The following is a 25,053-nucleotide window of genomic DNA, read 5'->3' as shown; positions in this document are numbered from 1 at the left end:
AATTATTACTATGAGTTGTGGAGGTGTCTGCGATTGTTGTCTTAACAGTTTTCACTCCTTTGTAAGCCCTCATTTGCATTCCCCCAGGCCGGCTGCTGCTGGGTCAGGTGGTGGATCATATTGACTCCCTGCTGGAGGAATGGTTTCCCGGCCTGCTAAACACCGACATGCACGGCAGTGGAGAAGCTCTGCTGAAGAAGTGGGCTCTGTACAGCCCAGAGGATGGGCAGGAGTGGAGGAAGATTCCCCTGGAAGACATTTTAACAGGTGTGTGCACTAAAACATCAGCACTTGTATTGTTTCCTTAGTCAGGTCAGTTTTGTATTACTGTCATGGATTCAAGAAGTCTAAAATGATAACTTTGTTGATTGTAGATTTCTTGCGAGCGAGCGCAGAAAATCGGCCCTGCACTCTTCCCGTCTTTCAAACAGCCCCTGATCTGTTATTGAGTGACCAGCCTGCAGGAACAACACTTGACAGTGAAGAACTGGATGTAGATCTGTCTTTAGAGAACAGACTGGGTACGGCTGTGTAATGTCCCGATAATTTCTGTTTTTTATGAAAAAGCACCATTTTTAATTTTGAACCTTCTTGTTTTAGTTTCATTTTTGTTTCTTAATTCTTTCATATTGGTTTTGTTAACAGGGGACGGTGGCTTTGGAACTGTCTATCGAGGCGTCTATAAGAACGAAGACGTAGCTGTGAAGATATTCAACAAGCATGCTTCTGAGCTTTACATCTACAGACTCCTCAGACAGGTACCACTGAAACTTTGCTTACCAAAGTCCCAACATTCCTCTTCCTAACATCTCTGTGTCCCAGACACCTGTGTTTTCACTGTCCTTGTGGCTCAGCAGTGATTAGACATCATACATTGTTTCAGCAGGAAGAGTTGCACATCTACCTGACCTCTGTGTCTTTTGTATCTTTAAGAAATGACAAATGTCACCAGCCATTTCAGAGCTAAACTTTTGATGCATTTTGCCTTCATCGATTCACATTTCTCCCTGTTTTTCAGGAATTAGTCGTTTTGGGCCGCCTCCGTCACCCCAGCCTGGTGACCCTGCTGGCAGCCGGCTCGACTCCTCAGGTCCTGGTGATGGAGCTGGCTCTGCGCAGCTCTCTGGATTCCCTTTTCGAAAACAAGAACGTTAGCTTCAACCAAAAGCTCCAGCACAGGATTGCCCTGCAGGTGGCTGATGGGCTCAGGTAGAACGAAGAGCTGTTGACATGTTATCTTAACCCAGCATCAAGAAATTCTTCACATAATCATCAACTAATTTTAAGATTGTGTTTTAGATTTTAACCACCATAATAACTTTAAATATCTCTAAATCAGATTTAAATGCTCGTGTAAAGTACAGAAATCGACTTACCTGCTGTTTCTTTGTCAAACCTGTGTGATCAGGTACCTTCACTCAGCCATGATCATCTATCGGGATCTGAAGCCTCACAACATCCTCCTGTTCAACCTGAAGACCGACTCTGACATCATCGCCAAGATCACAGACTACGGCATCGCTCAGTACTGCTGCAGCATGGGAGTAAGAAGCTCTGAGGGGACAGCAGGTCAGAGTCCAAAGTGCCTGTTTTTTGGGGGGTTTTTTCAATTATTATTTCATTGATCATGCGATCAGAATATTAAATTATTTTTAAAATCAGATTTTGAAGACATATTTGTCTTTGTGTTGTTTTTTTTTTTTTGTCCACTTTGATTGGACTGCTTTATGATGTTATACTGTTATCAACTGATTACAGGTTTCCGAGCTCCAGAGGTCGCCCGAGGTAATGTGATTTATAATCAGCAGGCTGACGTGTTCTCGTTCGGCCTGCTGCTCTACGACCTGATGACCCGTGGCGAGCGCATTTTAGACGGCATGAAGTTTCCCAGCGAGTTTGATGAAATTGCAGTTCAGGGAAAGCTGCCAGGTGGGAATGCGACAGTTCACCTATAATCACTGACAGTGAATGTTAAGAAAAAGAGAGCCACCTCAGACATGGTACTAATAATGACCACGTACAAGTAACTAAATGCTTGACATTAAAGCCACATTAATTTAAAAGAAGGCAAAGTAGTACTCAGTTTCTATACTAGTATATTTGAATTGGATTTGCATTATATGTGTTGTTTTATATATTTCACAAGTTAAAGAGAATTCACTGAAGTGTGCATTACTTCTTCTACAGATCCAGTAAAACACTACGGTTGCTCACCTTGGCCCAGCTTTCAGGTTCTAATAAAGGAATGTCTGAGGGAGAGCCCACAGGATCGACCCACTTCTGCTCAGGTTAGGACCCGCAGACTGTGTAACCAGCTTGTTCACCTTTTCTATCTGAGAAAGGTGATGGTGGTGGTGCCACCGCCCCCTAGTGGCATTAAAGTGGATACTATGTAACAGAAATGCAGAAGTGCAAGCAGCAGATTTAAATTTAACTCGATTATGATTTTTAGTCCTACTTGAGTGATACACAATTAAGAGGCTTTTGTGTGTGTGTCTGTGTGTGTGTGTGTGTGTGTTATGGGTGGAGGTGTTTGACAGGTTGAATTCAGGTGAAATGCTGTGTCTTATGAGGGAGCTTGTGGTTCCCGGGGTTTTGAGTGCCGAGTGCTTCATTCTGAGCTCTCGCACCGCCGACAGCAATTCTTCCAGCCACCGGGTCTGGCTTGGTGGAGGAAGCAGGACCCAGAAGAAGGGATCCATCACAGCTGTGGACCTGAACACCAACACGGTCGCTACACAGGTACTGATACACAATGTTAATGTGGCAGAGGGCTGCCCCTCCCTGAACCTTGTTCTGCTGGAGGTTTCTTCTTGTTAAAAAGAAGTTTTTCCTTCCCACTGTTATCAAGTGCTTGCTCAGAAGGAGGGTCAGCTGATTGTTGGGGTTTTCTCTGTATTAGTGTAGGGTGTTTGCTTTACAATATAAAACACCTTTCCGTTGGGCATCTTTCTTTGCCTTTAGACAATAATTCTGATGGCAAAAGAACCAAACGGGACAGGCGAAAAAAAGAAACAAAAACAATATAAAACACCTTGAAGCAACTGTTACTGTGATTTGGTGCTATATAAATGAAACTGAATTGAAAGTTTTTGATTTCACACGTTTGATGCAATTTAATTCATTTAGCGTCTTGTTTCTTTACATCTTCTTTGAGATCTCATACATTATAATCCCTGTAAAACTGATTCTCTTATCATGGAATTATAATTTGCATTCACAGGCTGGTTCATTCGAGGTCGACACCAGTCCCGTCCTGTGCCTCGTGACTGTCCAAATCCCAAACGAGGACAGCGATTGGCTGGTGGCAGGCACCCAGTCTGGCTCTTTAGTGGTCATCAACAGTCGAGACACGTCGACTTGGCACCACCTGCAAAGGGTCACCGACGCCGTCACATCACTGTACTTCCACGTACACCCTCGACGCACGTAAGCATGTGAAAAAGTGCACTGTGAACTGCTGCAGTTCCGGTTTAGGTCGTATTATAACCACTTCTATATGTTCCCTGTTGATCTCTTTTTTAAAATTTGTTTGTTTTTAGTCAAAGAAAGAATTATTTGCTGGTTGGGACAGCAGATGGAATTCTTAGCATTTATGAGGACTCTGTGCTCAAGGTAAGTATTCAAGGATAAAGAAAAAGCCCTTTTTTGATTGTTTAACGGCTGATATTCTGATACATGCTAATTGTGCACATTTATCAGCTGGAATTCTTGTTTTTTAGCAGGAGAACGGCCAACCGGTTAAAACGCTCAGTGTGGGCCACGTCAACACTCCGGTCATGTGTTTGGGCCAGTCGGTGCATTCACTGGACAGCAGGTCTGTGTGGGCCGGCTGCGGATCCAAGATCCTTTCCTTCACCACTGACTATGATGTCTGCAAGTCCATCGACACAAGACCGAACCTCTTTTCTCAGTAAGTCTGTGTGGGAATGTCAGGCAGCTCGTTCTGTAAACAAATGCATATATATGATATATTCCAGCTCCATTTACATAATATATGAATGGAGTGTCGTTTTCAAGGTGCTATGAAGATTAGAAAGTATGAAGTGTGATCAAAATGTTTCAGGAGTTGTCTTTTAAAAAGACACAAAACACTTGGAAATGGTCATGTGAATGTCTCATCTGGACTTCTTTACAACTGATTGCGTAACAGCAAAATTCTGTGTCTTTGTGTGTTCGTGTGTGCGCGTACGCCCTTCAGCCAGCAGCGGTCACTGGGGAGCGAGGCGTGTGTGTATCGTATGGTTGTGGATAAATACGTGTACCTCAGCAAAGCCAGGACAACAACTGTTGAGGTTTGGGACAAGAGGAGCGAGAGGATGGTGGACTGTATTGACTGTGCTCAGATTATTAGGTACGCTCGCACGTGACACACACTGACATACGGAAATTTTTCTGCAGTTACAAAGTCGCAGTGACTGTTAACTTCCACTAAATAAAACTGTATTTTTCTACTCCATGTCTTTGGAGTATGAATGTAGTGCATACAGACATACAGCAGGCCCCCTCCAACCAGAGGGAACAGCAGAGGCAGATCTCTTGCATTATTAGCTGCAGACACTGACTGAATAAACAGTGAGAATGAGAACACAGGGATCAGAAACAAAAGGTAAAAGATGATGCAGAGCAGCCCACGGTTTGAAATTAACGTGCGATTTTGAAAAGACACCAAACATTACCGAGCACTTAGCAAGAACATTAACTGAGCAGGAAAACTGCAGGTGACTGTTGTCAGTCTGTTTTTCAAAATTCAGATAGTTTTCCACACAACAGCAGCTGCATGCTAATTCCATCCGTTCCCCGCAGACGTGACAGAGGCGGGCACGGCAGAGAAGCTGAGCTGCCCTCTGAGGCGTCGCCCTCCTTGGCCACAGTGAAGGCCCTGCTCTTGCCAAGCGCCGCCATGCTCTGGATCGGCACTAGAAGGGGCCACCTGCTGCTACTGGAGCTCCCCAAACACCAAATTCTGCAGGTCATGGAGCCCCACTGTGATTCTCTCCGCTGTATGGCATCTGCACTCATACGTGGGTCCTTTTTGTTTTTAGTTTGACCTTTAATTTCATGCCACTCTCCTGGCAGATTAGCAGATCCGCACGGTTCCTGGTTGGTGTGGATGTATTGTTACAGTAATAATAATAAAGCCAACCACAGCATTCATTTAATGGAACAGAAGCGTCATACATTTATGCACCTTATATACTTGCTGATGTCGCTCGATGTTGTTGTCTAAAATTGTATATTAAAAGTGGAAAAATATTTTGTGGAACAGCTCCCTCATCAGTGCACAGATATGTGCTCATGTGCAGGGCGTCTGCGGTCCAATATCTTCTTACTGCTGATGGTTACTGTGAGATAACAGATAACAGGACACTAGGCAGTTGAAGTACCTCTTAAAACATTACATGTGATTGAAATTGTGTTTCCTGCACACACTGCCGTTTCATGTTCATATTGAAGATTGCTTAAAGTAAAAATATCACATCAACATTATTTTGCCCCCCCAAAAATAAGAGTTGAATTAAAGAAGAAATTAAAAATTGATGACCAAGTTCATTGATTCTTTGTTTGTGTCAGTCGGTGTGAAAACGTTGCAGTTTTCTGTTTTTCTGTTTTTTTTAATAGAAACACTTAACAGGGAGAATGTGGTGCTGGTGTTGGGCCGAAGACAAACTCAGCACAAGAATCAAAATGGTGAGTCCGACGGTTCATTGTTTCTCACACGACCTTGAAAGCGGCGATCCTGCTGTGCAGGGTTTTTTTTCTTCATCTGTTCAAAGTGTTTGTTTGTCTCGGCTGTCAGATGAAGAGTCTGTGCTTACGATGTGGAACAGCATGCTCCCGGTGGAGGTCAAAGACCTGAGAAAGCACTGCGAGAAGAGAGAGCAGATCGCAGCCAAAATGAGAGAGCAGCTCCACCAATGAGCACACTGACTTTGTATGTTTTCACTTTTTTACATCCTGCTTCTCAGCTCATATATGGATTTGTTTTTATGCTACTGTCATTGCTTCATTTTTACTTTTATGAAAATCTCAATTAAAAAAGGACTATGGGAGGATGCCAGAGAGAACCCACAAACACACAGGAGAATCGGGGGACAGCATGGTGGTTAGCACCATGGCCTCATAGCAACAAGGTGTAGGCTCCAGATCCACTTGCCTGTGTGGTGTTTGAGTGTGTTCTCACACAGCCCAGCGACATGCATGCTAGGTTAAACTTCTGAATTGGCTCTAGGTGTAAATGATTGTCCATCTGTTAGACTGTGACAGATTGTCGAGATGTCCGGGGTGTAGCCCCGCCTCTCGCCCTGTCACAGCTGGGACAGCCTTCAGTCAGAGTTGGATAAGCAAGAAAAAACCAGATGTACAGATGGCTTAACTGGAATCTCTAATGATGCTTTAGGTCATCCAAAAATACGAAACACTTTAAAAGATTCAAAGACTTTCTTTGAACTGTTTTGATTATTGTGTTAATCCTTTTTTTTTTTTTTTTTGCAGAATGTTTGTTGAAAAGGGATCAACTTCCCACTGCAGGAGTATCTCGGCAGTGCACGCTGAAAGGGGCGCGTTACCTCAGTTTCTAATAGCCATTCAAACTTTCCAGCACACTGACCCTGGAAGAGCACTAATAAGGGGACGACTTTGTAATGAACTGGTCAAAAGAATCTAATTCAACAAATGTTTCTCGATGTTCTTGATGATGCACATTTGCACCACTTTTTATCAGATGAAGAGAACCTTTAATTACTTTGTCAGAAGGGACACAAAAGGTTTCATTTGTGTTTTCAGAGCATATGTACTAAACCTGCTCCTGATAGATAACTAGAAAGCCAAAGGAAGGAAAAAAAGCCCTCAAAGTGTACATTTGACTATTTATTTTATATGTTTACCATTGAGCTCCATCACGCCACATCAGTAAACAGGAAATGAACATCTCATAATGCTGCCTGCTTTTCTCAAATTTATATTTCCTGTTGTTTAAAGTGAATGTGATTGTGCCAAACACAAGTAACTACAGTTTTATGTACTGTGATGGCTCTTTGTTGTGTCGCTTTACGGAGTATGTTCACAAAAAGACAGAAGATGAGAAAAATGTATTTTTTATAAGAAGGAAATGTAGAGAAAATTTGAATGATTTGGTGTTAATTTGCACTTTTTTCTCATTTTCCAGTCGCATGTTGTACATTGAACAATGTGTTTTTCTGAGTAGTGGGATACTGTACATACTGGGAATAATCTCAAATTGCACTGCAAGAATAAAAGCAACAAACTGATTTCTAGTGTGTGGTTATGTTTAAGCTTTAATCAGAGGGAAAAGACATTAAAATTGAAGCTTTTTGATGGAAAAGAAAATATTTACAGAGTAAAAAAACAAAGATGGGTTAAAGAATTAGAGTACTTCTGAACCTTAAAAACACTGTTTTGATATCCAAACTAACAAGATAAATATATTTAAAATATTTATATTATATTTACAGAATACTTTAAATATACAACGGCCATCGTGTATTCTATAAACAAATATAAATAACTTAGGCACACTTTTCTTGCAGACAATCAAGGGAGTGGCTTTCAAAGGCCATCCTTTCGACCCAAACTCGTGCCAAGAAAAACTAATCTCGCGACATTACTTCATCATTGACACTGCAGCTAAGCTTGGTACTTTCTGACCACCTCTTACATCTCTCACCTGAACTGGCTGACTCTTGGAGATTCGTATTCAAGCAGGCCTCTTTGGCTCTCCAAAAAGAAAGGGAGCAAAGACTGGAGGGAAATGGAGATGAGTTTGGGAAGCACACAAGCAAATTGGTGAAGGATTCGACAAGGATGGTGTTTATTCCTAGACCTTCTTTTAAGGGATACAGTTGTACTAGTGCAGTTTCACAGACATGAGATGAGCCTGGCCTCAGAGTAACGTTTTCCCCATGGAGATTTTTTTAGGTTCTTTTAGTACAGAATTAGACTTAGTTCAAAACTCTGAAACTGGCAGATAAGGTTCAGAGACAACAAATAAGAGAGCAGTTACAATATATACAAAGAAAATACGGTACAAGAGAAATGTACAGCGACAATACAGCTAACTAAACGCACGCAGAGAGTTGAGGCGGGAGAAGTGGCCCCCCGTTATGGCTGCGGAAGGGCATACTATCACTGTCAGTCTATAAGTCTGACTCAGGCATATCTGGCATGTCAGCCATCAGGTAACCGATACCATAACGGCCATTAGGTGCGGTGTCCACATCAGTGCCGCCGCTGCCGCTCTGCTTGCGGTAGATGCTGTTGCCAGGCATCGGCGAGGGAGCCTCGCTGGGAGACTTTCCATGAATAAGGCTAGCGTCGTCGTCTTCCTCTGGCCGGGCGGTCTCCTTGATGATGCGGCCTTTCTTGTAAGAAACAGTGGAAAGGCCACTCGTGTTCTCACTGATGATGTTGAAGTAGCGTAGGCCAAAGACCACGGGCACGGGCAGGATGGCCATCACCACCAGAGAGATGCAGACCACAATGCCCCACGGAGGGAAGCGCAAGGTTTTCTCTATGGCCTGGAGGGCAAACACAAGAAAAGCAACGAGTTATAGTGAAAGAAGTTAGCAGAAGAAGTAATGTAAGTAATGTGATACTAGATTGGTAGAATATATACGTTTTTAGACAATCAATACTCTATTAACATAATTTTTAATAGAAGGCTATTTTTCTAACTAAAGCAATAATACTTGTGGATGCACTTTGTCTAGTATGACCTGTGCTCCACTTTATAGCGGTTTCAAGCTAATAGCACTGGTGCTTGAAGGTCTATGTGGCAGACATGTATCCTGTTGATTTTCCTCAGATTAAAGGATATCTAAACCTCTGTTTATCAGCCAAAAAGCCTGGCTCGTTTTCTACTTTCTTGCCATTTCTTTGAACTCTTGAATTTGCTTTTTACTCGTTCCAGGTTTACTATTTAGGAAAACTTCCACCCACATTGATCCCTGATTTCAGAAGCCCAGCCGGAGACATTAACTCACCTCTTCCTGGATCCAGGCACTATAGCTGGGCGGCGTCATTATCAGCTGAATGAAGCTGGAGCACAGGAGGACCATTAGCAGGATGGGTGTGATGTACTTCCACATGTAATAGTAGAAACGGTACGGCGTAAAGCCCAGCATGTCCTTCAAGTCTTCAAAGAATCTGAAAACAGAGCAAAGCAGCAGGAGGTGAGATCAGATGAAGAATTCACAATAGTTTCCTGTTTTCGCTTTATACACCGGATGGCTTTATATATGTGGTTCTTATTTTTGCCATTAAAGTTGCATTCAAACAATTATGTTTAAAACAAAAAAGTGTCACAAAAATAGACAATGTGGAAGTTATGTAAGGAACAAGTACAGTCTGTAGCCCTGTAGGTAGGTAGTCTTTGTTACAGCCATTTGCCTTAGGCAGAAAAAAATACATTAAGAAAAAACTATAAATGAATGGCTTAAAGAGCCATTAAAAAGCTTTTTTCTGCATAAGCAGTAAGTGAGTAAATATTAAGGAAACATGGAGATGATGTATATTGTGAACTTACTTATCGATCCCATAGAACCAGGCGATCGCCACGTTTTCCAGTATGACCACTATGAGCAGAGGCAAAGTAGCCGAGTAGTCATCAAACATGGTCACAAAGTAGTTCCCTGAGCGCTGAACAAAGAGGAGACCGATGGAGAAGGCCAACACGCAACATCCCACTGCAGGAGAGATCGCAGGTAGTTCGTCACTGTGCATACTGACATACATTAAAGGTCTCAAATGAAAACTCCATAAATATTACATGTGTGATGGAGCTTAAACTCAATACTGTCATCATTCCCCAGTTTACAAGAAGAGTTTGGAGTGGAGTATATATAAGTGGAACGGGATCCATTCTAAGCTATCTGACTCAAAAAGACCGGTTCAGCAACCTACATCTTTTCACTGAGAGTGTGACAGCCACTTTGCCACCATGTGTTATTAATCGAATTTGTGTTTTTACATTATTACTTATCTCTCTGAAACTATATTTTTGAGGGTGTAGCTTGGTTTTGGGTAAAGTCAAACTCATTTAGCTTTAAATAGCAGCTCTTCTCTCGTAGAAAGAAAACATAAAGCATTATAAAATCAATGTGTTTTTAATGGCAATGGTTTATTTGGGACAGTTGTAACTCAAAGCTATAGTCAGCCACAGTCTGCTTCCTACAAGATGTACGTCTGAGTAAAACAAGTCTGCACGGGTCTTCTGCAATCGTCTTCCATCCACTTTTGCAAGACTGAATTACTGCCTCCATTTATCCTTCATACACAGCATGTCTAAACATTTCCTTTTACAGAGCTGGACTGATTTAAATATGGTCATTAGGATAAAACACAGGTCATGTGATCTTTCTAACCTGTAAGAAACTCCTTTCGGACTTTGAATGTGTCTATCAGCGGGGTGAGGATACCCTCAATGGTGCCAAACATGCTGCCGAGGCCGAGGTTAACCAGCATTAGGAAGAACATGACGGACCAGAAGGGTGAGGCTGGGAAGTGGGTCATGGCCTCTGTAAAGGCAATGAAAGCCAAGCCTGTGCCTTGTACTGCCTGTCAGGGAGAAAAGAAGGAAAGGTTAAAACACAGCACCAAAGTCCTAGCTAGCTAGTGTAGCACTAGCTACTTTTAGAGGCCTCGTTGCTTTGAATTTGTTCTTTTTGTTGTCTTTAATGAAGACTAAACAGACTGCCAACCTGACCAGAGTTGCCAGAAATATGTGCTTTTCTTTTACAGTAGGTGATCCAAAAGTTAGCACAATCCTGGTTTCCACGAGGTCCAACAAAAATCTAAGGGGGCTTTTCCATTAGGTTTTGGAATACTGTAGGTATAAGGTCCATGGTGAAAAAAATAATACCAATGTTTTCAGCAAGATAACTTTCCCAAAGTGTTGCCACTTTTATGAATTCTGGAGTTCAAGTATACTTACCAGAAGTACTTCGGTCATTCCCTATTTCAATCCCTTTTTCCAGTCTTTACACATATTCCACATATGTAAAAGACGTCTAACTCTTTGTCTTCTGCAACCCTTACCCTCCTTGCCTTGTCAATTCTCGAGTCTTTGGATGTTGTCTTGGTTTAACTGCTAATAGTCTATACCTGATAAGGTGTGGGTAAAGGCAAGTTTGAGGTTGGCTTGGGAAGAATACCACTTGCTCTGTTTGCAGCCGTTAGCTTAAATTATTTACTTATGTAATTTCAAATAAACCCATCTTTCTGAACACTCACAAAGTGGGTAACACTTGACAAGAAAGAAAATAAACATCTTCAATAAAATGTTATAGACTTTTAAAATAACATACGGCCACGTGGAATGACTTGAATACGGAGTCATTTACAACTTTTATCCCCATGTACCTTATTCAGCTCGTCTTCGATGCTGCAGGCTTCCAGTCCCAGTGACTCGAACTTATCCTGCTTAACCCCTTTGATGTGATCTATCATCTTATGGTAGTCCTCACCACTGACTTGATTAACCTGAGTAAGGTTCATGGGGTGGGGAATAAGGTTTTGCTCAAGGATGCCGCTCCCCAACAATGTTAAAATCTTGTTGGTGTTCCTAAAAAAAAAGAAAAAAGTTGCTGATTGTTAAATTCTCAAGAGATTTAAACGGTGGTCAAAAAGCTAAACATCAATCATCCTTGAACAATCTTCAGAAATACCACATTCAAAGACTGAAGTATGAAAAAGTATTGTCTGAAACAAGTGGACCAATGGACTCGTTGCTGTTGGTGTTAGAGTCTTATACTCACATTGCAACACATTTGCTGTTCATGATATTGGCTTTGAAGCCCAACACGGCAAACACCACCAGGGTGGCCAGCACAGAAGTGAAGAAATTGATAAAAGACACCAAGACGGCATCAAAGTGGCAGTTGTTGTCGCGCTTGTTGTAGCTGGAGAAGGCAATGACGCCACCGAACCCGAGACCCAGCGCGAAAAAGACCTGCGTGGCTGCCTCACGCCAGACCTTGGCCTCCAGCATGATCTCCAGCTGAAAACGAACAGATTTGAATTAAGTCTTAGCTCTAAACACCTATTACAATATAAATGGATGTGCAATGACATCCCCAATGTAACGTCACAAAATATACCAAATGATGAAGCTTCAATCAAGCATTTGCAATAACTGGCAATGATAGCTGACATGTTGTCAAAGTAAATGAAAGATTAATGTAGTTCTTAGTCATATATTTGTGATTTCTGTAAAAACCTGATTGTACTGCTTTCTCGTGGAAATAATATATATTGGTGAAAGAAATGTTCAGTCATTTTGGCAATTTTTCTGGGAGGAGAACAGACTGATGAGTGTCATAAAACACCACATCACTGTCATCTACCATAAGTTATGTTTTAAAGTTTTCAACTCTGCTGATAGGCTGGAGACCATCTCAGCTGAGACCAGGTAATCCTTGGAGAGGTTGTCGGTCTATTGAAGGGCTAACCATTCACATCAACAGCTGCAGCCAATTTGGAATAACCAATTAACCAAACATGCACCTCTTTGCACCTGGAGAGAACCTATGTAACCATAACGACACAATCTCTGCACAGAAAGCCAGCCGATTCAAACGCAACAGCTTCTCGCTGACAGCCAACAGTGTTTGTTTTATTAATTGCATAATATTCCTTTTACATATTTATTCATGAGCACACGTATCAGGTACATGAAAGATGGTGGCAGAACGCAAGTGTCAGCGACGAGGCGAGAAGACATGCAACACAGACATGCACTGCTGCCAGTGTCTGCACTTGGATGGTTACGTAAAAACTCAGTAACTCCTGTTTCCATGGTGACATTCATCTGCAGCCTGACATGCCATTGGCCAGTTGCTGCTGAGGAGCCAGCCTATCACAGTGCGGAGTTCTTTTTGAGTTCAGACACAGTTTAATTCAACAGCGATTTCAACAGTGAATAAACAGAAGCAGAAATAAGGGAATTCTGACCTGAGCACTATTCAACTCATGTCTAAGTATAAAGCCAGTACTATCATCTAAATGGATTAAAGTATGAAAGTACTCATGATGCGAACAATCCTCTACAGTCCTGTTCAGTATTATATGGTTCTATCATACGATCCATTAAAGGAGACCTATTATATTTTTCCTTATTTTCTGTCATATTCATGTGAAAAAAATGTACTACATACTGCTCCAAACACTGCGTTTCAAACTTCTTTTCTACTTCTTTTTCTGTTTGCTGTCAGAAGTCAAACGACTACTGAAGTCAAGGAACACAAATAAGGAGCATTTAATATTTAAACACCATTGTGTTAGTGAAGAAGCTAATGTTGTCAATAAGAACATTTGTGATGTGTGAAAAGGTGATTTTGTAGTATAAAGTAAAATACTTTCATTCTGAAGTGTAGTATTAAAGGGAAAATTAGCTCGAAATGATGTATTTTTAAATATATGATACTTTAATTATACAGCATCATCAAGTCCAAACATCATAATAACAAAAAGGTAATCCTACAATTGAGAGGATCTTTACCTTGGGTGTGAACATGTGACGGATCCCATCCATGGAGCCCTTCAGGAGGAGCGACCGAACCAGGAAGCAAACCAGCACAACGTACGGGAAGAGGGAGCTGAAGTACATCACCTGCAAGCAAACGCAAGTGTTTTCCACATCACACAGGGCACGTATCTTTGGAAAAACTGTCAAACAAATTAAAATGAGTAAACAAATGCAGCGTGATCTCACTGCCTGACTTTCTATGCGGTGCTTATCGTGGTCGTTTGACAGGAACATCAAACTGTTCAGAAAAGAGAGTGAAGATCTGCTGAGAGCTGATAATAAGTAAAAACATGTTTTTCTTCTATTGCTGTACTTTCTTTAAAATCGAATTTATTCAAGCATTCAAAGCAGGGACCAAACATCTCGTGAAGAATTTCAGTTTGCAGCTGAGGGATGTAGTCTGAACATTTATTATTTTATGTGATCGTGGCATCACATCACACTAATTTGTGGGTGGGCTTAAGTGCCCCTTCCCCCTCAAACCTACATATCATTAACCGGATAGACAAGTTGGCGCTTAAAGACTATAAACGGGATGAAACCCTGAGCCAGATAGTTTACAGATCCTGTAGGGTGTGGGTGCAGACACCGGGAGATAGTTTGGGATTGAGTCATGAGCACAGTCAGTGATTCAGAGACATTACTATCTAGGTCCTTCCCCTTTATAGCCAGCCTGCCTTCCAGCTAACTTTCTTCTGATTGGCTGTCTTCTGCCTGACATCATAAACAGCCGACGACAGAAGAAACTTCCCAGAAATGGGCACCAGAGAAGTCTGGAAGGTTTCACGGGAATTACAGATAAACCGATCTCCTTATTTAAAATATTGGCCATTTTTACCATGACGTTTCATGACTGTAGCGGTGTATATATAAGATAAAAATATGGAACAGCATGGTAGGTCCTCTTTAATCAAGGTCTCTGGCATTTAATGAATTTCTCCTCAAGCTTTAATTTTAAAATAGTAAAAAAACAAAAAACAAACAAGAAGCAAGTTTTGTGTTTTAAATAGATTTTATAGCCAATCATTTAGTACGAGGTATAGCCTCCTCTGCAGATGCAAGCTGTTGCCCATCTGCACACGGACCGCATCTGTTGTTGAAGAATTGCTGACCATTCCTGGATCAGCCTGCCGCTACGCAACGGTCATTGGTTGTGGATTTCACTAATAAACACATCGACCCAGCACGTCCCACGCATGCTCAGTTGGAGACATATTGGGACAAAAACACTGGTCAAGGAAGTCTGGATATGCTCTTGATTCAGAAAGGCCTGTGGTGCTCTGGCAGTGTGGAGGCTGAAACTGCCAGAGGGGCAGACACTGCCACGAGAAGTGCAAAAGTACAGGTTGGAGGACCTCATCTCGGTGTCTCTGTCGACTCACATTTTTACCATGAACGATCAGATCAGAGATGGTGCTCTCATGGACACGCAGGACTGTAGCAACAGTGCGTGCCACGATTGCTCGGTCAACTTCAGTCAATTGCACCATGGTGACACTGATGATAATGTCATGCATATATTGGAGGTGGGGGTGGGAGTGGGTGGGGTAGGGGGTGGAATGTGTTCTGCCACTGAAAAAAACCAGTGAAAAGAAATGGAAAACTACCCACAGAAGATGTTTGGGTTTTCTAAGAGATTAAGATAATGTACTGAGAGATGGATTTAAAACTAAGATTGAAAATGTATTTCACAAAATATGAACTTCTTGTTTATTTAACTCTCTATTTATTTTTTGAGTAGTATATTTATTATATATACAGGACGTCCCTGTAGAATATGTAAAGACCACAAATGTTTACCTTCCTTCATTTTTAAAGCACGGACACAAAGTTTTTTTTTTTTGTGATATGATACGTTTCAAATTTCAGGAGAACCCAAATAGAATTTAAAGCAACATATATAATCAAATATATTTATACATTTATTGAGTTAAATGTTTCTCAAGTGAAGAACCCTTACATAAAGTCAATGTGATAAGCTGAGTTCATTTCTTCAGTTGGTTTCTCGTCTTTTTCAGCTGTAACTCTTTTTAGCACTTTGCTGAACTGAAATGCAGCCTTGGTCGTCACAAAGCCAAGCAGGCTGCTCCTTTGTAACCTCAGTCTTATGGTCTTTGAAAAGGGGTGTTTTTCTCTGAAGGCTCATGTATTGTTACAGATAGAAGGTTCTTCTTGCAACGGTTAAGTTCTGGGAACTTCACTGTTCTCTACATGAACTGATAAATTTCTCTGACGTCATTACAAGAAAGCCTGACTGTAAAGTAATAAAGTAATTTTTTTGAACAAGATTTATCAGTAATCTTAACATTTAACATTTAAAACGTGACACATAAGTTGCCATAAAAGTATAAGAAAACAAAAGCTTTCAAAGTTCTGTTATTTTATCAGTTCAAGTCTATCTTTTATCATCTCTTTTTTTCACCACGCTCTTGACAATCAAGTCAAGCCAAAAGAGTGTGTATAACCATGGTAACCAAAGGTTTAGATCCCTTTCATGCCCACACACACACACACACACACACACACACACACACACACACACACACACACACACACACACACACAAATGGGGCAGAGACGCAGATTGTGGCAGGGATATTCCTCGGACAAGTCTTTTGTGTGAACATTAGCAGAGAGGGCATTAATATTCTTTTGTATCATGTGCCGCTGATTAAACTTCTAAGACACTTAGCTGGCTCCTCGGAGGGAAAGTTTGTGCACAGTCTCTGTGCTGGACAACTAAAAAGGGCCTTTCAGACCCAGCTGGTGGTTGTAGGACAGCCATCTGGCTCAAACTGTACAACTAACTGACAGCTTGGGTGGCCCTGATTACCTCCAAAAATGAGTATTTATGTGTTTCTTTCTGTAATTTATTTTATTTCATTGATAACAGTATAAGGGTCTGACTGTTTTGTGCTAATGCATAAATCCCCTCCGATGACGCAGCACTAGTGAAACACTGATTGTATTTATAGGTGAGAATTCTTGCCAGGCAGCAGGGTGTGGCAGACAGCAGAAAAGAGACCAGCGTTGCAAATCACCGCCGACAGCGGTCCAAGATTAAAGGACTTCTGCTGGACACGGCATCCATCTTGTTTTGTGCGTCTCTGCTGGGGGGAATGCAAAGCCAAGCATGCAGTAGACTGCTGCTACTCGCTGGGATAAGACTTGGGGGGACCTGAGAACAATGGCTCTCATTTGCTAACAGTGCGTAAGCACAAATGTGAGCGCAAACTGCAAGCACGAATGTTTCACACACAAACCAGCAATTTACCAATATTTTCATACCTGAGTTTGTTTGTAGTCCTTATCTTTATCTGATTTCATTATATTTTAAATGAACTCATCTTTAATTAAAAATTGCTTGCTAGATCCCATCACTTATAGTCTAATAAGATACAGTAAGACTGTAATCAGAATACTCTAAATGAGCCGCTGGGTTTGCCAAAGTCTTTTTGCTGCCTGCAGATGTTGGTGAATGAAGGTGAGATTGCAGCACTTAATAAAAGTGCTGTAAAACCAAAAACAATGACCTAAAAGAGGCTCAAAAGCCCAATAAGACTGCAGAGCGTGATAAGAAAGTCTGAGGTTGAGTCAACTTAATAGGCCTTCACTAAAAGGCCTTACTCCACTACATAAAAAAATATCGTTCACATCTACCGTATTAATTTTGACCCTACACCCAGTTTATAACTCGCACAACATCAAAGCTCGTTTTGGGACTATTTGTACAGCACAGTTAGCAGAGGCTTGACTCTGACCCCAAGAGTACACCAGCTAATACTTGTCATATGATAGTGAAAGTGTGGAATGATAACGATCACCTGTTAAAAGAAAGCGAGGAACAAGCAAATGACAACCTTTATCCAGGGGCTAATCCTTCCGGATGCTGGTCACGCTACTGTCAGCTTTGTTACACTAAGCTAAAGTCAGCTAAGCCAGAAATCCTACAAAAGATCACATGGGCTCTGAAAATCATATTTCAGGCTGTATCATTAGAAAAATTTGTCAAGGCACATTACTGCGGTCAGTGCCTGTTGAAGAGAGCTAATTGTGTGTGAAAAGACTTTCCAAAACATTCTGCAAGCACAATCCTTTTGTTTCGCTTACTATTCTCCATTTTCCACAGTGCAAGAGTCCTAGCAGGTGCTGATTTCTTCCTGTTTTGTTCCATCTGTCTCTTCTTCTCTCTTATTTTCTACTGGTATCTTTTCTCCCTATCTTAAATTAACTGTTTTAAATTATGCGTACCTTCCCAGAAGACTGGATTCCCTTGATCATGGCAAGGCAAACCATGGACCAGGCAACCAGCAGACACACGGTCATCTTCCAATTCAGCCCTCCGCTCTCAGAGATGCTGTCAGAGATGTCCAGGGCCTCGCGGTACCAGTAGTAGGTGGTTGCTGAGCTTTTCTCACACTCTGGCACCACATCTATGGACAAAAAACATAGCGCTCATCATGGACGTATTTACTGAAGATCATTTCCAAGCGGCACAAAGACCTTAAGAAGCCTGCCGAATACTGCCGTTACTAAATTGCGTCTTACATGTACTGGTCTTGTTCTTCACGAGGGGGCACTCGTGCCATGGCAGAGGTTGCTGGAAGGACTGGGAGAAGTAGAAGAGACTCCAGCTGATGATGACATTGTAGTAGAGAGCCACAAAGAAGCACACCTACAGGCGAGAGAACAAAGTCAACTTCAGACACACAACTGAAATCATAAACAGTGTGAAACACAACATTTAGCCACAAAATAGAGGCTAAATTAGTAAAGACTCCCCACCCCACAATTTTCCTTTTCTTCAAATTATTGTCACTCCATATTTTTCCCTACCTGCAGTGACTTAACAGCTCAGTGTGAGAATCAATATAACCAACAGTATGCTAATATACCACCATACTGTTTATACACAATGTTTTAACCATGTTCAGACAGGACCCCTGTGTCTCACTCACCACACAGCTGGCAAAGCCAATCCCCCCCAGCCGAGGGCTGATGTAGTTCCACACACCGATGCTGCCCCTACGGATTCGCTGTCCCACCGCAAGCTCCAGGAAGAACAGCGGAATCCCAATCAATATGAGCAGGATGAGATAGGGCACCAGATATGCTCCTGCCAATCAAAACAATATGAAGAGCAGGTTAAATGAAGGATGCAAAAAGAAGAGTAAACTGTCAAATCACATAACAGTGAGGCACTAACATTTGAGTTCCTGAAAGCAGTTAACAAACATGTGGTGACAACACTTAAACATCAGCTTTTTAAAATCTTACCCTTTGCCCCATTCTGGCTAGAAAATCACACCAACAGACAGCTGTTTTCTAAACTTTAACTATACAACAACATAACATCTCCCTGATGGTGACACATTCACCTAAACAGCAAATTAAACACACAATCAGATCCAAACGACTACACACACGTGCTGCCTTGATGGGCTTCTACCTAACAGGGCCCTATGGAGCGTACAATAGTGCAATCAAATCATTATGGAAACCAGAAAAGATACTGAAGTCTAAAATTACCTAAATTACAGTGGCAAATATAGCATTTCTCTCTAGAATTAAGGTTTCTGGGTGAATAACCAACATTAACTGGTGTAATAGTGTGGTACGGTAAAATACAGGATGCCGCATCTCCTGTGAGCACCGAGACTGCCAAGCGCACAACAACTTCAGGACAAAAAGAGAACCCAAAGCTAGATTTTGGAAATAATGAGCCGTTTTATTTTCCTGAGAGGAAACGGAAAGGAACTGTGCTCCTGTGGGGTTGTTTCGCTTTTTCGCACGTGAAATGAAACTTCCTGTCTGCCCTCAACCACTGATATATATTAAAATCAATTGCATCATTTCCAGGGTGCAACTAAAGCAACGAAGAAGAAGAGAAAAGCCCCCTCTGTGACACGGTACCAATCATAAGTCTGAGCCACATCAAACGTAAACACTGGTGAGTCGGCGTAGTGTGAGGCTTGCTGTGAGTCATTGACAACAGCGCCGCACCACAATGGGTTTATTATTTTAAAAACTGGTTTCATCTCTTTTGCAACAGAGCTCATTGTTTTATCTGGCAGGACATTCATTCACATCCTTTCCTGAGTCCTCCCTTAATGGGAGTGGTCACACACGAGAAATTAATATGTGTGTGTTTCTATGCTTTTTACACATGTGTGTGTGTACAACATACTTAGTAATTTCTATTAATATAATATCTAATTCTGCTACAGAATACGCAGTTTATTTTGGGCTTTGACAACATCAAAACCCTCCCTCTGGTCTCCATTGTCTTTTAAGAACTTCAACAGTCTCCCTGGGATATTCAGACACTTTGATGGCACTTTGAGAAAGCAAACAGCCCAACAAGAGTGCAGCTTTTGTTTTTTCCTTCTTTAAAAACGTTTCACAGTCCTCCTCAGTCCCAGCAGTAAGTGAAATGAAATATCTGGTTTAGCCAGTTATCAGGCACGCAGCAATTCACTTCCTGTTCGGTACCAAGAGATATGGATTACTTGCATTATTACACACTACTAGAAATACCTAACAATCTATCCACCACTAAATCTGTTTGACTTGATTTATGATTTACTAGAGCTAAAAGGCAAAACACAAGCTGACTACATGCATTTTCCCTGCTTGTATATATAAGCCTAACACTGGGCTTGAAAGTGTTCCTGGAACATTGTGTACATGATCTCCAAAGGGAAGGTGAGAAATGAAAACAGACTGCAAAAGTCATAAAGACACACAGAATTGCTATACAAAAGGTTTTTAGAACTTACCTGTTTACATTTAATAGAGGCTTATATTTATGCTTTTATGAGTTAGCTGTCTGTTTTTAGTGACAGGTAGGTACCATCTCATTTGCTAATGGTCAGTTAGCGTCACCTAAGCTAATTCAACTCTGGATTTCTGCTCAGCTAATTCTACCAACAGCCTGTAGACACAGAAATCAAATGGCACCTTACCTTTCTAAACAAAATGATAGAATTTCATCTGTAATTTGTTTATTAGCACTAATTAGCAGATACATAAAAATATAGTCTCTGAATGTACCTTGCTAACCAAACTTGCTAGCGTTAGCTGCTAAGTTAGCACTCCACCTACTAATCAAATTATGATTAGTTCTGGCTCAAAAAACAAGATGGTGATAGCTGTTCTATTTTATAATACACATTTGGTTGGTGCAGAACATAAAAGAAAAAATGTTGTCCTCTAAATTTGATGTTCAGAGCTAAAAGAGAAAGATGAGCAAAAGACCCTTTCCTTTACTAAAGCTTCTGCTCCCAAGTGGGTTCAAAACTCACTCACTGGTCCTCACAGACATAACAATATAACACACACACACACGCACGCACACACACCGGTTTCAGCCCCCATTTTAATCTAATTACAGTGGAACACAGCAGGGTGACCAGAGCCGTTTAAAACAGACCTGAAAGCATGACAGTCTGTGAGAGGTGGTAATTTTTCTGAACGTCCCTGAGCACACATGCACACTATCTCATGCCAATTATATACACACTTCTAAGAACATGATTCAAGGTGGTATTCTATACCAATAAAGAGCCGGGCCTCTTTTTCTGAAGACGTGTCACTACAGTGGAGTATTTCAGACTCCACTGTAGTGACACGTCTTCATCAACCACACATTTCTCAAAGATTCTGCATCTACTGACCTCCCCCTAAACCACCTACCTGTGACTCAGAAGTGGGAGCGACTTGAGGAATTAATATTCAAATTTTCCTTTTAATAAACTGCAGAAAACTTACATTTCCCCCTCTTTTTTAAACCTGGAGTTGTGTATAGTGTTGGGCACAAACCCCAGTCTCCCAGGTTAAAGTCCTGGGTTTGACCTGTGCAAAACGCTTTCTTTCTACTCAGAGAGTGGACGTCATTACTCTTTAACTCTACATGCACTCACAAGTTATCATAGTCCCTAACAAGCAAGCAATTATGAGGTGTTTTTCACATAATAGCACATTAATAACTAATGTAATTTGCCTAACACATGATTTTTTATTAACTTATATATTAATAGCCATTTATGATCATGATGAGGATTACTTTTCCTAGTTTGGGGAAATGTTGTTTGCCCCGAGTCTACACAGATCATTCAGATCTTCAGTGTAGTAATAAACCTGGACGGAGTTTCTATCCTGTCTGGCCAACCTGTTTATTTAATCAGCTTTCCAGAGACACTCAGTAGCTTTACATAATCTCCATGCAACACCTTATCAGGACACACACACATACACACGTTAGACTAGAGACACAACAATTGTCTGCGAGGAGTCAATCAAGTAGAGCAGACCGCATTGTAGGAAACGTGGTTATCATAAACTATAATCCGAAGCATCACGCTCTTCTTAGAATTATTTCCTGTATGTTGAAAGCAGTGTCAGAGGTTCTGTGTTTGGTTATTTGCTCTTGTATGTTCTATGAAATCACAGACGTAACAAGGCAGTCGCATTAACATTCTGTCTGCGGTGAAGCTCACAGCCGAGTCTAGTTTTGATGGACACATCACGGGACTCTGCACCCACATGGTAAACACAGAGTACAACACGTTCACTGTAAAATGGTAATTTCATGAAGTCATGACGCCATTTAAAGCCCATTCGGAGTGTCTGCAAAGAAACAAAAGTGGAAGGTGATACTTCTGGTTTCTCAGCAAGGATGAACAAAAAAAACAACCAAATCAAACACATCTTCTTTAACTATTTTTTATCCTCTGTAAAAACATGCACATGTAGATGCTAGACTTGGCTTCTACCCAAGAATATCACATCCCGGATCTACGAACACTTTTAATTACCACGGAAAACACGGAACTCCTTTTGTCCCCTTGTGTCTTGGCCTTTGTTCCTTTTGTTATCATGCTTAACATGGTGCTACCCATCAGTTATACGCTCTTACTATGTGTGTGTGATGCTAGCTGAGACTCACCCCCCCCATTCTTCTGACACAGGTAGGGGAATCTCCAGACGTTGCCCAGGCCTACAGAGAAGCCAACCTGGGCCAGGATGTACTGGAGCTTGCTGTTCCAGGCCGGTCGTTCCTCCTCCTCGGCATCTGACCCTCCTTCCTCCACATCGCACTCTTTCCCTTCGCCTTCATGGTTGTTGACGATCAGCGAGCTCTTCTTGAAGGAATCATCACAGGCGTCCTCGTTGGAAAGCAGATCTCTGACAGACTCCGTGACATCGTCGTCAAGCTCTCTCTTGACGGCCTTGCTGTTTTTGGGCATTTGATAAAGCAAACAAGGGCGAAAGGGTGGAACGTCTTCTTGGCTGGAGGGCTGGTGGGACAGAGCCGGTGTGTGAAAAGAACTCTGCGCAACGGCACAAGTTTGAAAGTATTCTGGGTTCAACGGCCAGCGGGCTTTGACAAAGTTTGTAGAGGTTTATTTCCTCATTATCACCATATATCTGCGGGGGAGAGATAGGAACACAGCAAAGGGTAAACAGCCAATGAAAGTGAAAACCTGTCTTTATTTTTTACATAGTTTCAGGTACTTATTTCCTTCCTAAAATGCGAAAATAACTTTGACAAGAGATGACCAGAAATGAACTTACTAAACTAACTAAACCCAAAGGTAAACCTTTATTTGGTTTACCTTTGGGTGATTTGATTTCAGTTTGACTCCATTTATATATTTCACATGAAATAAACTACTTTTTTAACCTTACTCCTTATCCCTCAGCATCTTACTCGAATTTACACTGTAGAGAGAATTACTTCTCCATCTGAGGGATGCTGATTTATTCCTCACATGGATATCACATGACTGGAAAGGGCACCGAAATCAGTGAATGGGATTTTATTCTCAGTGCTTGTTCTGGACCAAAAAAATGGGCCTGGAGCATTTAGCTGGTTGAGCACGCTGCCTAGGACAGTGACACACTGGGATACAGAGGCTATCCCGTTTCAAGCCCCCTGAATAATTGAACAGGCAAAGCGATTTGCATACAAACCCAAACATTCCCTCCTTTTACCTGATGGGGAAAGCCCTCAAATATAAAAGCATATGAGCTTCCCAAATTACACTTTTCTCTCCTATAAAAGAGCTTCATCACGGTGCATTAACATTTAATGACGCTTAGTACCGGCAGCACTGGAAGAGAATCAAGGGTGTGCCGACCACCTAAAGGCTGATTAAGGTGCGCAGCATCCTTGACTCCTAAATGTGAGCATCCTTTCAGGGAGGCTTCACATCAAGCTCAAATCCATCCTCGAACATTTTCATTTAAACTGTCAGAGGCGCAAAAAATATCCCCAGCACGACGAGGGGCGTTGCGACCACGAAGCACTGCGTGTCTCCCGCCTTTCACCACACAGAGGATTAAGAGATTAATAGATTTCTTTCAGTGCTTCCAGATTAGCCTGGTTTGAATGAGGCAAAGGCCATCGTTTCATAATGCAGTGAGCACAACGCGGCGTCCAAAAACGAGCAACGATGCTGCGCAAGCCTCGCCTCTGTTCATATTAATCGTTTAATAGCAGAGCACTTATTACAAATATTAAACATATGAGTGCGTCTAGAAGGAGAATGACTCATTCTGTGGTATCTTTTTTTGTATGCACATGGCTCGGCCTGTTGGGTTAACATGACACACCAAAGCGGATGAAGCAATAGATTAAAAAATAGAAGAAAATGTATTATCAACCCAACCGGTGTCACTAGTGCCATGTGGCGTTGTCCTGGTTAATTCATTTCCTCCCTCCCGCTCACAGCCGTCATGTCATCGCTGAGGAGTGTTTCATCATTCATCGGTCATCCACATCAGGGTACCTCAATCCACCCTATACTCTCAATGTATCACGCCTTGCCTTTACCATCAGCCTGTTTATCCCTGCTGGAGATGCCGAGGATGGTACTCACCTTCGCGGAATAGCAATCTTCTGAAATGACTCGTCTCAAGGAATGAAATTGTGAGAGCACATGCACGGGGAAGACATTATCACCAGTTTGTATCTCAGCCGGTGTGTAGAGCGGCGCTTCGGTCTCCTGCGCTTCACTTGTCTGGCTCACACAGTAGAGCGCCGCTCAGAAAGGAAAGGAGGGGGGCGGAATGGGTGGGGGGGTTTCTCCGCCTCCAACTCACTCGTGACCGTCAGTAGGCAACTCTTTATTTACTTAATATTTAACTTTATTTAGCTTATATCACATATCTATGTCACACTACACGCCACGCATGCTTACACCGTTCCTATTTAGTTGAAATAAGCATATTTGTACCCTCTTCCTCCCCCGGTTTGCCACTTGGTACACTCCACTACTACTAATCCGGCAGAAAGGGGCTGGCTTAAGGACAAAAAAGCAATGTGCCTCTGTTTATAAACGCGGATTTTCTCTGACTGGATATGTATTTGGATCGTACATGTATTTTTTTATTTTTTGCAATTTATTTAAAAAAAATACAGACTGAATTTAGGGGGCATGGCGTGCAGATAGCAAGGTTTCTGGTTCAAGGTCGTCGTTTTGAGCGACATCCACCATTCGACCTCC

At 41.8% G+C, this 25,053-nt stretch overlaps 2 protein-coding genes across 3 annotated transcripts in view; one reads left to right on the top strand and one right to left on the bottom strand.

The window, feature by feature from the left end:
* lrrk2 (leucine-rich repeat kinase 2) overlaps positions 1–7,271 on the top strand; it is a 33,186-nt gene extending 25,915 nt beyond the window's left edge. The window contains exons 37-52 of one of the 2 annotated variants that reach the window (XM_080304573.1): positions 88–267; positions 375–521; positions 646–758; positions 1,019–1,209; positions 1,409–1,569; positions 1,759–1,929; positions 2,188–2,288; positions 2,530–2,742; positions 3,224–3,429; positions 3,543–3,615; positions 3,726–3,913; positions 4,202–4,354; positions 4,807–5,024; positions 5,623–5,691; positions 5,801–5,935; positions 6,496–7,271. In XM_080304573.1, coding sequence (XP_080160699.1) covers positions 88–267; positions 375–521; positions 646–758; positions 1,019–1,209; positions 1,409–1,569; positions 1,759–1,929; positions 2,188–2,288; positions 2,530–2,742; positions 3,224–3,429; positions 3,543–3,615; positions 3,726–3,913; positions 4,202–4,354; positions 4,807–5,024; positions 5,623–5,691; positions 5,801–5,922 — 2,306 coding nt within the window. In that variant the 3' untranslated portion in view covers positions 5,923–5,935; positions 6,496–7,271. Of the gene's footprint in view, positions 1–87; positions 268–374; positions 522–645; positions 759–1,018; positions 1,210–1,408; positions 1,570–1,758; positions 1,930–2,187; positions 2,289–2,529; positions 2,743–3,223; positions 3,430–3,542; positions 3,616–3,722; positions 3,914–4,201; positions 4,355–4,806; positions 5,025–5,622; positions 5,692–5,800; positions 5,936–6,495 lie in introns of both variants that reach the window. The other variant, XM_026175026.2, reaches the window with a different exon arrangement.
* A 9-nt stretch (positions 7,272–7,280) lies between these two features.
* Positions 7,281–24,575, bottom strand: slc6a15 (solute carrier family 6 member 15). The gene is made up of 12 exons (XM_026175030.2): positions 24,427–24,575; positions 22,491–22,972; positions 18,502–18,659; positions 18,092–18,218; positions 17,795–17,976; positions 13,517–13,627; positions 11,775–12,016; positions 11,380–11,581; positions 10,383–10,575; positions 9,545–9,704; positions 9,003–9,165; positions 7,281–8,537 (listed from the first exon to the last, which is right to left on the bottom strand). Exons 2-12 carry the CDS (start codon positions 22,789–22,791, stop codon positions 8,157–8,159), a joined length of 2,220 nt encoding a protein of 739 aa, XP_026030815.1. The 5' UTR covers positions 22,792–22,972; positions 24,427–24,575; the 3' UTR covers positions 7,281–8,156.
* Positions 24,576–25,053: the final 478 nt, after the last annotated feature.

Source organism: Astatotilapia calliptera, chromosome 7 (genome assembly GCF_964374335.1).
Source record: "Astatotilapia calliptera chromosome 7, fAstCal68.1, whole genome shotgun sequence".
In the NCBI taxonomy this organism is placed as follows: Eukaryota; Metazoa; Chordata; class Actinopteri; order Cichliformes; family Cichlidae; genus Astatotilapia; species Astatotilapia calliptera.
Note: the sequence above shows the minus strand (reverse complement) of the source record. Positions and strands in the feature narration are given on the sequence as shown.

Excerpts from the sequence above, each read along its gene's own strand:
- slc6a15 (XM_026175030.2), bottom strand. The coding sequence starts at position 22,791 with ATGCCCAAAAACAGCAAGGCCGTCAAGAGAGAGCTTGACGACGATGTC. Across the intron at positions 17,977-18,091 it reads GAAGAACAAGACCAGTACAT|ATGTGGTGCCAGAGTGTGAG; the intron begins GTAAGACGCAAT and ends TTTTGTCCATAG. Across the intron at positions 9,166-9,544 it reads TGGTTCTATGGGATCGATAA|ATTCTTTGAAGACTTGAAGG; the intron begins GTAAGTTCACAA and ends CTCTGTTTTCAG.